Source organism: Nannospalax galili, unplaced genomic scaffold (genome assembly GCF_000622305.1).
Source record: "Nannospalax galili isolate Female #2095 unplaced genomic scaffold, S.galili_v1.0 scaffold54, whole genome shotgun sequence".
In the NCBI taxonomy this organism is placed as follows: Eukaryota; Metazoa; Chordata; class Mammalia; order Rodentia; family Spalacidae; genus Nannospalax; species Nannospalax galili.
Window position 1 is genome coordinate 11,391,906 of NW_008341028.1, and position 13,694 is coordinate 11,405,599.

At 41.5% G+C, this 13,694-nt stretch overlaps 1 protein-coding gene across 17 annotated transcripts in view; it reads left to right on the forward strand.

The window, feature by feature from the left end:
• Lrrc49 (leucine rich repeat containing 49) overlaps window positions 1-13,694 on the forward strand; it is a 193,716-nt gene that overhangs the window by 111,615 nt on the left and 68,407 nt on the right. For all 17 annotated transcript variants that reach the window (XM_017798982.2, XM_029565041.1, XM_029565043.1 and 14 more), the window contains one exon: window positions 6,826-6,973. In XM_017798982.2, coding sequence (XP_017654471.1) covers window positions 6,826-6,973 — 148 coding nt within the window. The remainder of the gene's footprint in view (window positions 1-6,825; window positions 6,974-13,694) is intronic.

The window sequence follows — 13,694 nt, forward strand, 5'->3', positions numbered from 1 at the left end:
AGGGAGAGAGAGAGAGAGAGAGAGAGAGAGAGAGAGAGAGAGAGAGATCGAAATTTCTAGAAACCAGTACTCTACTATGTGCGGGCAACTCTATTTCCAGGTAGTCTGGTTTTTATTTTCTCAGGTTATGTGGAACACAGCCCCTCATTAGTCTCTATTGGCAGTTAATTGTTTTCTTTGGTCAGACAGTGTCTTTAAAATGGTGTGTACTGTCTCAGTGTGCGTCTAGGAATGCCTGGCATGTTTATTGGTCAAATGCCTTGCAGATGGAAATGAAATTTTGTGAGGAATCCTCTGGACCAAATATGGATTTATTGTTCCTTTTTGAAACTCTTCAAAGCATAGAGATTTCTGTCTGGATGTCAACACCAGCAACTGATCTGGGACCTGGCTTCAAGGACAGTCCCTCCCTAGAAGTATAACCATGTCCCCCTCCTGGTGTGGGTATCTCCTGGTGTGTGTTTTGTTTTGTTTGAGTTGCAGGCATGGATCAGATGGGCATTCCAGGTCTCTTAGATCTCTGAAGTGTTTTGTCACGATCCTGTTCACTATAGCTCTCCACTACACATACACGCAAGTTTGATACTTGAGTTTGGTGACATCAGTTGGTTTTGTGTGTGGCACCACCCATCTTTCAATGCATAATTATTAGACCAGTTTCATTCCCCAAAGGAATACTTGAGCACTATGACTGAGAATAGTTATGCTAAGTTTAATTTCTTTTCTTTTCTCACAAAATAGCAGGTTTCCTCAGGCCATTTTCATAGATGTTTAGTTTTGATGATGACTTTACTTTAAAATTTTATATAAGGCTGGGCGTGGTGGCTCACACCTTCATTCCAAGCATTTGGGAGGCAGAGGCAGGTGAATCTCTGTGAATTACAGGCCAGCCTGGTCTACATAGTGAGTTCCAGGCCAGCTGAGGCTACAGGGAGACCCTATCTCCAAGGAAAAAAAAAAATATATATATATAGCAATAAGAAACAAATCATAGACTCTCTTCAGTTGTAAATAAATAATAAATAACAGTGCAGTTAGAATCTATAATGAAATGAAGGCATCCCACTTTTTTTTATTCTGGGCATATTGTTTACATTTCTCTGATCTGTGGATATATGTCAGCTCCCACATAATAAGTTTTAAATAGGTGTGATCCTTTGCTTAATAATTCTAATAATTCTAAGAAAACTATAAGAAAAATCCATTCATTAATTTTTTATCAGCAATAAACCCATTGGACTGATTTCACTTCATATCATTTCACAACATGTATCCAACCTTTTTCTAATGTAGGTTCTAGAGATTGAACTTGAGTCTTCATACTTACAAGGCAAGTACTTTACCAACTGAGCTATCTCCCAGCTCCCAAACTATGAATTTTTTATAATGTAGTTTAGTCTCAATTTTATCTGAATCAGCATTTTGAGAAATAATTTTCATATACTATAGTCATTTTAAATGCAGTTGAATGAATTTTGACAGCGCATGCACCCTTCTAACCATGACTATGCTCATTCAGAGAGAAACCTAGACGTTGTTCTGCACCCTCCTTCATCACAAGCAAAGGAATACAGTGGCACCCATCCACACTCCAGCCTTCCATGGCACCCCTGTGTGTTCTCAGTGACTGCCATGGCTTTAATGTCAGCCCTTACTACACTTCACCTCTTACTGCCATCTAATTTACAACCACTTTTGATTCCTAGCCTCATTCTCTCCTTTATTCCCCTACAGTGTTACTAAATGGTGATTTTCCGAACTACCATTCTGGTCACATTACCACTACCAGTGTCACTCCATCTCCCACTCCTCCAGCTCTTCCCCCTCCAACACCTCCCCACCTCACCCCAAATCCAGGCTTAAAATCCGCTGATGACTCCTCTCAGTTCCTTTCCTCAGTTACTGGGTTCTGGGAAGGGGATTGGTTCAAGATGGCAGCTGACTCCATGAAAGCCTTTAGCATAGAGAAGCGGATTATGGAAGGGAGGTGAGCATTAGTTCATTTCATCATGTGGAAGAAATAAAACTGCCTTATGTTTCAGTTTCCATGGGATCCCAAGGGTTTTATTTGATTCAAGTTTCATGTAAACAACTATAGAGGAAAATAGAGAATCATTTTTTAAACAGCATCTTAAATACCAGAAACTATTCTGAGATTTCCAGATTGATGGGGAAAAAATGAGGTTTGTTAATGCTATGTTGAAAAAAAAACAGTGTTTATTCAAATAAACACATCTACTTGAAGAAATTAAGTTTAAGTTTAAAATATTTTATATTTTTATTTTATGTGTATGACTGTATTGCCTGCATATATGTAAGTGCACACATATTGTGCAATGCCCACAGAGGTCAGAAGAGGGCATCAGATCCCCTGAAACTGTATTACTGTATTAGTCACTGTTCTGTTGCTGTGATAGAAACACTGACCAAAGCCATTTTTAGAAGGAAGAGTTTTTTTGAGCTTATGGTTCCAGGGGAATTACAGTCAGTCATGGCAGGGAGGCATGGTGGCTGGAGGTGGCTGGAGGTGGCTGGAGCAGGAGGAGCAGAAGCTAAGCTCTCACATGATTACACAGGCACAGGAAGCAAGAGAGCAACTGGAGATTCAGCAAGGCTTAAGAACTCTCTAAACCCACCCCCAGTGACAGGCTTCCTCCAGGATAGCCACACCTTCTAAAACCTCCCAAAACAGTGCCATCATCTGATTGTTAGCCACCATGTAGGTGCTGAACTCGGTTCCTCTTCAAGAGCAGCCAGAGTTCTTAACTGCTGAGCCATATCTTCACCTTCCCTGCCAAGTTTAAGTTTAAAAACTCTTGTTTTCACCTGTTTCAAATATTTTATTTTTAATTCTTATCTTTATTTCATGTGTATGTATGCATTACCTGAATGTGTGTTAAGTGCACCCATGTCATGTAGTGCCTGCAGAAGGCAGAAAAGGATGTCAGATCCCATGGAACTAGAGTTACAGACGGTTGTTAGCCGCCATGTGGGTGCTGGGATTCAAACCTGGTCTTCTGCCAGAACAGCCAGTGCTCTTAATTGCTGAGCCATCTCTCCAGCCCCATGTTTTCACCTGTTTTAAAAGGGCTTCCTGGGACTGGAGAGATAGCTCAGCAGTTAAGAGTACTGGCTGCTCTTGCAGAGGACCTGACTTTGGTTCCCAGCACCCACTTTGTGGCTAACAATGGTTCCTAACTGCAGTTTCAGGGGATCCAAAGCTGCCTTCTGGCCTCCATGCGCATTGTACAATATGGGTGCACTTACATACATGTAGGCAAGACACTCATGAATAAATATTAAAAATAAAAAATTAATCAGAATCCCAGCATGTTGTTGTATAGACTCAGAAGATGAGTTCTGTAGTCCATCTGTAAGGGCGAGTACCCAGGGCAGTGACACTGTGCTGAAAAAGAACAAAGTGTGAAGATTCACACTAGCCTGTTACAGGACTGTTTGTGTGGTTATAATAAAGCAACGATAAAGCTGTGGTGTCACTAGTCACACGGTTTGCTGCCATGTAGATTTTCTGTTTTCATTGACAGTACATAAAAGGGGGAGAATACCAAGAACGCATCTCATGGGGAATGCACTTGACAGGGTACATTAACCACACAGGACATCTCGAAGTCACTTAGAATCAGTTATTTCAGTCTAGGTGCTGGTGTGGAGTGGAAGGAAGACTTCATAGATAGAAGTCTTAAGTTTGAGGAGTTTTCCAGGAAATGTTCTTACGCAGGGATGGTTTGACCAACACAGGCAAGATCCATGCCACACAGGGGCCCTCCACACTTACAAGTGGTGTTGGTGTTGGCAGGGGAGACTTCAGGAATAGTTCAAAGCTGACCCTCAATATGTGTGTTCAAATTTCTGTGCGTTTTAGAATCTAGCAGTTGAAGACAGCCGTGCGCATGTGCTCTGATTAGAACAAAGTAGCATGCTCATGGGATGGCGACTGCACGTCACACTCGCTGCGGTGAAACATGCTGTCCACATAGTCAACTGTGAGTGCTGAGACAGTCCTGAGCTGCACTCTGGAGACTTACCGTGAAGCCCCAGCAGTGAAGGCAGCAGGTCCCGGGTGGAAGAACAGACACATTTATCAGGAGAACCAAGTGTAGACAGGAAATAGACCCACGAACACAGTCAGGGGGTCTTCAACAAAGTAGCAGTTTAATTCCATAGAATAAGGAATAGTCTTTTCAACAGATGGTGTTAGAATAATTGTATGTCCATGTGGGAAAACATGAATTTAGACCTAGTTCTTATACCTTTCATTAAATCAGCTCAAAATGGATCACAAGCCCAAATGTAAAACTCTCAAAACAGACATCAGCGGTTAAGGGGATGGTGCTGCCAAGCTTAAGGGCCTGAGCCTGATCCTTAGGGCCACATGGAGGAAGGAGAGCACTGACTCCCGCAAGTTATCCTCTCTTCCACACACATGCCAGCCACCAGCCATCACACACACAGAGAAACACAGAGAGAGAGAGAGAGAGAGAGAGAGAGAGAGAGAGAGAATATAAAACATTTCTAAGTAGGAAAAGATGAGCACTTATCTATCATATAATATTAAATAAAGCTCTCAAAACTCAACAGTGAGCAAAGGATACAGTTAAAGAATGCAAAAGATCTGAAAGCACCAGGAAGATGTGCTTTTGCCAAATGTGCACATGAAAAGATGCTCGGCACCCTTTGTCACTGGGATATGGTCACTGTACACCTGTTGGATCTACTGAAATCCAGAAACACTGATGCATACCAAACAGTGGTGTCATAGTTTGTCTCTCCATTGCTGTGATGAAACACTCTGACCACAACCAACTTGGGGAGGAAAGGGTTTATTTTATCTTACATCTCCAGGGTAACAGTTTATCAGGGAGCCCAAGGTAGGAACTCAGGGCAGGAACCTGGAGGCAGGAGCTGAAGCACAGGCCATGGAGGAATGCTGCTTACTGGCTTGTTCCCCTGGCCCCTGCTCAGCCTGCTTTCTTATGCAACACAGGCTCACCTGCCCAGGGGTGGCACCACCCACAGTGGGCTGGGCCCTCCCACATCACTCATCAAGAAGATGCCCCTCAGACATGGCCACAGGCCAGTCCAATAGAGGCAGTTCCCCAATTGAGGCTCCCTCAACCCAGGTGTGTCAAGTTGACACTAAAGCTACCCAGCACAGGTGGCGAGGACAGGAGCTGACAGGCATGGAAGATGGTATAGCTACTTTGGAAGACAGTTTGGCAGTTTCTTACACAGCTAAAAAAAACCAGTGACTCAGCAGTTTGTGCTCTTGGTATTTATTCAACTGAGTTTGAAACATGTCCATGGCAAAAGCTGCAGATGAATATTCACAGCACCTTTACTTATTATCACCCCACACTGGAAGCACCCAAGATGTCTTAACAATTGAATATAGAAAGAGATACACTCATGCGACAGAACATTACTCAGTGACACAAAGAAATGAGCTGTGAAGTCATGAAAAGATGTGGTTCAGTTGGTGCATGTTAAATGCATATTGCCAAATGAAGTCCGTTTAAGAAAGCCATGTATTAGTGTATGGCTCCAGTTCCAACATTCTGGACATGGCAGAATATAGAGACAATAAAAAGTTTAATGCTTACCAGGAATTGGGGGAATGAGCATGGGGTTTTTTTAAAGACCATGAAAGCTCTTCTGTATAGTCCTTTCGTAGGAGATATGTAGCACTATGCATTGTTAAAAATCGTAGAATGCTAGAGTCCTAAAGAAGTCCTCAAGGTATGCAGAAATTTAAAAAACCATTTAGGAACTTGGAAGATCCTGGAAAGGAATGCAGACTCTGACAGATACTCTGACTGTGTTTCAGATATATGAAATAAGTTGTCTGGGGCCAGGGGTGGGCACAGCGGCCCACATAACATTGGAAATGAGGGTCAGAGAATCAAAAAAGAATCACACCTAATCATTTATGCTTTCATAAACAACATAATTTTCTCTGAGGCTACAGCTTGAAAATTCTAATATCTCTACACCTATATACTAGAATCGAAAATTCTAATAAATGGATAGTGGATGGTGTGAGCCAGATTCTCTTGGTTGGAGTGGGAATTTCCAGCCCCAGAAGGGAAGAAGGTCTTGGTTATGGATTAGATTTGCAGACATCAGCATGAGCTTGTATGTAGCTTAATATAGACACAGATGGTTATATAGAAAAATGTTGAGACACTTGCATACATAACACAGGTTATTGTTCACACACACACTTCCTCTCTCAACTGGGAGGGCCTAAGGAAATGGCATCACAGTAGCAAAAAATACAACTCCCTCCGGTATCTTTGCGGCTATTCCAATACCTAAAGGAGGAACCACTGTGCTTTGGAGAAATGACTGATTCCAGGAATGGGGAAGAAATACATGAGTCTAGAAAATCTTGTACTCTCAGAAGTTAAGGAAATGATAAATACATATGTATACATATATATGTATGCATGTATATTAAATTAATGCAAAGTGTTTATTGGGGAGCCTGGGAGGAACTGAATGTGTGAGAACTCAGTGTACTCTCATCTTGGTTTTTCTGTAAATTTAAAAATGTTCTTTCAAAAGTCTATTCAAAGGGTTGTGCATGGTGGCCCATGCCTATCATCTCAGCACTCAGGAGGCTGAGGCATGAGGATTACTGTACACTCAGGGCCAGCCTGATCTACATAGTAAGTAAGTTCTAGGCCAGCTCTGGTTACATACTAAGATTCTGTCTCAAAAACTTAAAAAGAAAACAAAGTCTATTAAAAACTGAAAGTATTATTTGAAAGGCCTCATAACAATGCTGTGGTTTCTCTCCTGCAGTTTTGACAGCGTTTCCTGCCTTGCTGACTCAACTTCCCTCTCAGACATCACCTTTGATGGCAATCCAATAGCTCAAGAGTCATGGTACAAGCACACAGTCCTTCAGAATATGATGCAGCTGCGCCAGCTAGACATGAAGAGAGTCACGGTGAGAATTTCCGTGGACCTCATTGCTTCCCTGAGTGTGTAGTGACTGCATACTGCATGATTATGATTACAGGTGTTTTTAACATTGCCCTGTCTCCAATTTCATTTAGTAGGGCTTCTAAAATCCCCCATGCTTCTATTTAAATTAAACATTATTTTTCCCAATCTTGTTTAATATCCAAGTAATAATTTATTTTGAAGTGATGAATAGGAACTTCATTAACTGATGTAGAATAATGCTAGAGTCCACTATAGTCTGACGTCTGGCTTGACTGAGTTTTAGCCATGTGACCTTTAGCAATTTACTCAATCTCTTATCTCCTTTTCCTTCAGTAGACAGAGATGGTAATTACTCCATGCCATAGAATTGTGGTGAGGGTAGTAGAGAAGCTCCGAAGACTGTGCGACTCCTAGGAAGCTTTGTGTGGAGTCATTGTGGTCGTTACGAATGTCCATGGTGCTGAAGGCCTTACCAAAGCATCTAGCTCTTTTCCTATGCATTCTGTTTCTCTTTTATTTTCTCCATACCTAGACATTTTGATATCAATGGTGATGTGAGGGAAATCTTGCATATGACATCCTCCCTCTCCAGTCTGCCATGCATGTCAGCATGTTATTGGCTCCAAGAAGTTTTGTAAGAAAGAGACTTGCCTGCCTGTTTCATTATACCTGGTTTTTTTTAAACATTTTTAATGGAATTTTTGTGATTTTCATAAAACATAATTTGATGGTATTTAGAGCCCCTCTCCTATCCACACTGCCCCTTAATGTCCCCACCCAATTTAATGTACTCTATTATATATAATATATAAATATTATATATACTTACATAGTATATATTTATATATACTTATATAATTCATTAAATATATTATGCATATTTATAGAATGTATATTTATATATACTTATATATAATATACATATATACTATATGTAATTATATACTCTCTATATACTCTATATAATAGACTACATTAAATTGGGTGGGGGTCATTGACCTATAAAATCTAATTTGTCCCCCCAAATGTCTGTCAGTGTGGATCCATCCACTGGAGCCTCGTTAACCTACCAAGAGTTCCATCCTTGGAAGAGACTGTCATCTCTCCCTCCCAGCAGCCAAAATTTCCCTAGATTGGGTTGGAGTTTCATACCCACTTCCCTATGGCTATGCTGGGATCTTGTCTGGTTGAGCTTGCATGAGGCTTGTGCATATTGTCACCAGTCTTCTGAAGAACAGCTAGTGCTCTTAATCACTGAAGCATCTCTCCAGCTCCTAGGCTCCATCTTATGAAGGGAACCTTAAATACAGTTAGAGAATGGTCACTCCCATAACATTCGTGCCACTATTGCACCAGTGGGCATATTTTACCAGATCAGTTGTTGTAGTTCACAGGATCCACAACTGGGCATTATACCCAAATGTATTTGAATATTTTTCCCAGAAACTATCTATTAATAACCTCAATTTGGTCATCTCTGTCCTAGAAATATACCAAACCTTTGTTTTATTTTTCTCTCCCTTAAACTGAGCTAATTTTGATGTACATTTTGCAGCTAGGTTTACCCCATTGCCAGTGACTTAATCTTTATACACCACCTTCCCAGTGTGTGCAGTTTTCTTTGTTTTGATGAGATTGTGGACATCTAGGGTGGTGGGCAGACAGTTATAAGTTTAGATGAATTCATGAATCCCAGGGGTCTCATGGAATCTCTCACTCTCTTCCATGATGGAGGTAAAGTTTTTGTTCTCTCTGTCTACTCAGACTTGTACTGTTACCAGTGTTTTGGAATTTAGGGGTAAATCTTTACCCTTATCTTGATGTCTTTCTTAATTGAGCATCTCTGATACTTGTAATTACTCCTCTTGATGAAGTTGAGACACAGAAGATAGAGAGCTAACCCCCTTATATAAGTTAGTGCTTGATTCTATGCTGTGCTTCTCATTGTGAGTTTGTGTGTCGCATGCATCTCTGTAAGCAATAACAGTGTGTGGGGCAGACATCATTCTTCCTTGTCCAGCACAAACAGACACTGCACTGTTCTCCCCTCTCCTTCTCTCTCAGATTTGCTTGGAATGTCGTTGAGCTTACTAATGTTTGATAAAGACCTATTGATTAACTGAAATTTACCTAACCTTCATAAATGAATAAAGGAGAATGGTATCATATGCAATCATTATCATTGTAGGCTGCATAACGTATGTTTGTCTTGTCAGAAAATGGGGCCTTGGGCTAGAGAGTTGGCTCAGTGGTTAAGAACATTGGCTGCTCTTGCAGAGGACATGGGTTTGGTCCTCAGCACCCACATGGCAGCTAATAACCATCCCTAACTGCAGTTCCAGGGGATCCAACACCCTCTTCTGGCCTCCAAGGGGATTATATGACATAGGTGCACTTACATACATGCAAGCAATACACTTATACACATAAAATAAAAATATAAATAAAGTATTTTTAAAAAGAACAAAGAGAAAATGGGCCCTCATACAACAGATAGTGATTAACCCAGGAAGCCACAACTGGCCAAGGTGCAGAGAATAAGAGGCTGCAAAGTGCTTATCCCTGAATAGGAACCTATATCAAACCTCTGCTACCTAGGGCTCAGGGACCATTGCAGAAGAGGAGGCAGAAAGATTGTAAGAGAGGAAGTGAATGACCACAAGAAAACAGAGTTTTCCAGACAGTTCATAGAAATCTGCCTATCTCTGCCTCTCAAGTGCTGGATTTAAAACCCGGTGGCACCATGCCCAGTTGTGGAATATTTTTAGTTTCCAAAGAAAGTAGTGAGAATCTGTGGGATGTTGAGCAGAACTGTTTTCAATGGTCATTTCAGTGGTAACAAAAACAAACCCCTGGCCCAAATCTGTATGAACCAGGCAATGAGGGTGGGGTGTCCATTTTGATGCTTGAAGTATGAAGAGCCCTATAGGTTAAATGCATTCCATTGGTGATTAATTATGGTTATTTACTAATGATATAAAATATTTTCTTTTAATATGCATAGGTTGTTTTTTCAGGTGGCTATGAAGTTGTTAGAGCATGAATACCTGTTCAGTTGTTTGGCTGTAACTACTGAGTAAACTGATCCAGAGGCACTGTGAATAATTCCTCCTACATTCTTTAACACCTTGAAGCAGAGATTTCTGGAGTAAGATGTATATGAGACAGAAAAGATAACAATTCATGTCTTAAAGCTACTTACCATCTACAGAGGTAGGTGTGCAGCCAGATTGCAGTGCAGGGTGGCAGTCCAGTTAGATAACAGCTCGCTCACTCAATCTACCTGCCTACCTATCATCTATCTGCTTTGTACCCACATGTGCACACACACACACACACACACGCATGCACGCTCACACACATGTGCATGCACACAGACACACACAGACACATGAAGAAAAATGATAGCACAGAGGAAAGCAGCTCCTAGCTCTACCAGAGAAGCAGGAACCATTCCAAAAGAGAAATGCTTGAGTCAGGATTGTAGCTCTGCTTAGCAGCAGTTCAGTCAGGTCAGGCATTAAGTGTAAATGGGGGAGATCAGGGGACAGAGGTCTAAATAGGTTTAAATCTTTGTCTTAGGTGTAGGAGGAGGTGCTCTTAAAGAGATGAAAGTAAGTAAGAAAGTTTGCCTATTAACAAGACTGGCTGGAGAGATGGCTCAGCAATTAAGAACAGTTTCTTGCTCTTGCAGAGGACCCAGATTTGCTTTCCAGCACCCCTATGGTGGCTCACAATCATTTATAACTCTGTTTCAGGGGCTCTGACACCCTGTTTTGACCTCAGTGCACATATACATACATGCAGACAACGCATAAACAGATCTTTAAAAAATAACTCTTGTACATCTAAACCTACAGCAATGGTGTCAGTATGCACAGGATCCATGCAAACACAAGCAGACAAAACCCCAGCATAGAACTGTGGAAACGGGCAGCAGGCCCTAACCTTAGCCAAAGAACTATTGGCAGCTGTGGGCCTCTCCCTCCCCTCGTGGGTCGTTGGCAACCAGTCCGTGAGGACAAAGGGAGCAGAAGCGAGGAGAGGAACGGGGTCAGGATGGCCAGTGAGCACAACGGAAGAAAGCCCTTCCAGGGAGTCAGATTCAGTGATACAGCTCCATTTATTCAGTGGGGGTCAGGGAAAATATAGTGTGGAGGCAGCAGCCAAAGCTTCAGCTGATAGGTGCTCATAGTATCCTTTATTTACATGTGGTAGGGGGATCCTATCATCTGACTATAGGGCGATGCCTGATTATCATATAGAAAAAACCTGGGGGCAGTTTTATTGCAGGTAGCTATGCCAAAGGTCATGTTCCAAATAAGGTCAGGCATCCGTGCTTGGTGGCACTTTCCAGGTAAGTCAGGCAGAGAGCAGGAGACCCCCGCTGAGAAAGGGAGTCCTTCCATATAGCGCCGAGCCCCTTAGAGCTATCTGGACATGGAGGACTACCACCTTAGCAGCAGGGTCCCCCAACAGGCAGCTGATTACTGCTAGGTGAGGAACAGCTGATCTTCTTTAAGGGCGTGACTCTAGATAGACTAACTAGACCCCAGTGGATTAACATGCGCTGAAGGACATCAGAGGATACTAACTTAAGTGACAGAATTTATGAAATCCAGTGGGGGGACTGTGGGAGGGTGCTGATGGGGAAGGAGGTATAAAGATAATTAAGATGTTGTGTATGAGATACAGGAAAATTCAATAAATTTTTTTAAATAATAAAATTTAAAAAGAATAAATAAAACGGCAAAAAAAAAAATACTGTCCAACAAGATAGGGCCTGTCAACATTCCATCATGGCTGGGGGAGGTGCTTATGAGGTCCCACCTCTCCCTGAGGAGCTATTGGCAGTTAATGGTTGCTAAAAAAGAAGTCATTTTCTTCTGTGGATGGTGTAGCCACTGGTAAGTTAAGTTGCTTATACGTCTGTAAATAACCCAGACCCATGTTCGTGCAAGTAACTCTAATTAAACTCAGTCATACATACATACACATATGCGTACACAAAACAGGAAAAGGAAGAGGACTTGTTGGAAGAAGAAGGGGTTCATCACAGTGGAGAAAGAAGAGACAGGATAAGGGGGGATGACATTGTCCAAGTATAAGAAATACTGTATATCTGGATAGGGGTCTGAAGGGTGAGCAGAGAGAACAGGATGGGGGATGCGATAAAAGCAAAGAGGTCAGTCCAGGGAAGAAGCATCGTGACATCTGGTCCAGAGGCATTCCAAGAGATGAGGTGATGCCGTTCACCACTGCTGTCAATTCATACTTAGTTTTGTTATCTCTCCTAGGGAAAACAGGTTTGGGTCTCCTAAGAATAGAACAAAGATTCAGAAGATGAAAGTGAAGCCTAGGATGGTCTGAATCCAAGCTCATCTAGAACTAAAATTGTCAAACTTTCTCTGTAAAGGACATGAAAGTAGATATTTAGGCTTTGAGAGCCGTGTAGTCACTGCCGGAGCTGCTTGGCTCTTATAGTGGGCAAGCAGATGTAGGCAACACGTAAATGAATGAATATGACTGTGCTCCCATGAAAGATTACTTACAAAAACAAGTGGCAAAACTGACCTTCACCTGTGGGCTGGACTTTGCCAGTCTTTGATTCAGAACACTGAATAAATTGCTAGACCATTAAAGTATCTGGGTCTGGTACACAGGCCACCAAGCTTGACAACCTGAGTTCAATCTTCGGACCCCACATGGTAGAAGGAAAGAACCCACTTCCACAAGTTGTCCTTTGACCTCCACATGTGTGCCTTGGCACCATCCAAAACACATAACTGTAACTAATTTTTTAAAGTTACACTGTGTCCTAGTGGTGTAGAATGACAGAGCGGCTGAAAGGTAGAACTCATCTGTGTTCTTACTACAAAAGGAAAGAACATAAAATCTCTACTTCACCTGAGATGCCTGAGGTTAACTATGAAAGAAGTCCAACCTGGATCATTGCAAGGAAGTGATCATTAGGAGACAGCGTCCATTCACTAAGGATGACTCATGCCAGGCAGGATGAATTTCCTCTTTTAAACATTTTTAATTGACTATTGTCCATGTTTATGAGATATAGTTAGAATCCATACATATAGCCCAATATTAAATCAGGATCATTATAATAGGCCTTCTCAGAGAAAGATGTAGACAGTATTTTGGTACTTAAGCATTGATCTAACAAAGTTTTCAACATTATTTTGAGCTAAGTTAGATGACAACAGTGTTAAGCAGATTCTTAATTCATATGTATCTACAGAACACAAAGGAATGGATTTAGTACCAGCCTTTGATCAGTCTGTACTGATAGGCCATGAGGGTGTTCTTTCATCCCATTCTGTTGAACATCTCTGTTAATGTGTAGGAGAGAAAACGTTGTTGTTACTCTGATAAAGTATGTGGAGAAATTAGATATCCCGGTGTACTGGTTGATGCAGTCAGAATTCCAAAGTAGCTTACCAGTCTAAGGTGGGGTTTGCATAAGACAATCTCCAAGCAGATCCATCCCAGTCTGTTCTTGTATGGATGACAAGCTAAGAAAAGTCATTAATAGTTTTAAAACATTCTTTTTACAAAAGAAAAGAAGAATTTGAGATAGAAGTCAAATATAGTGTACAAAACTTAAAGTATTTGGTGTCTCGTGTTTTACAGAAATATGTGATGAAACAATAGCTCAATTGAAAATATTGGCTTTACCCACAACAGCAAGCAGACCAAACAGCCCTTAA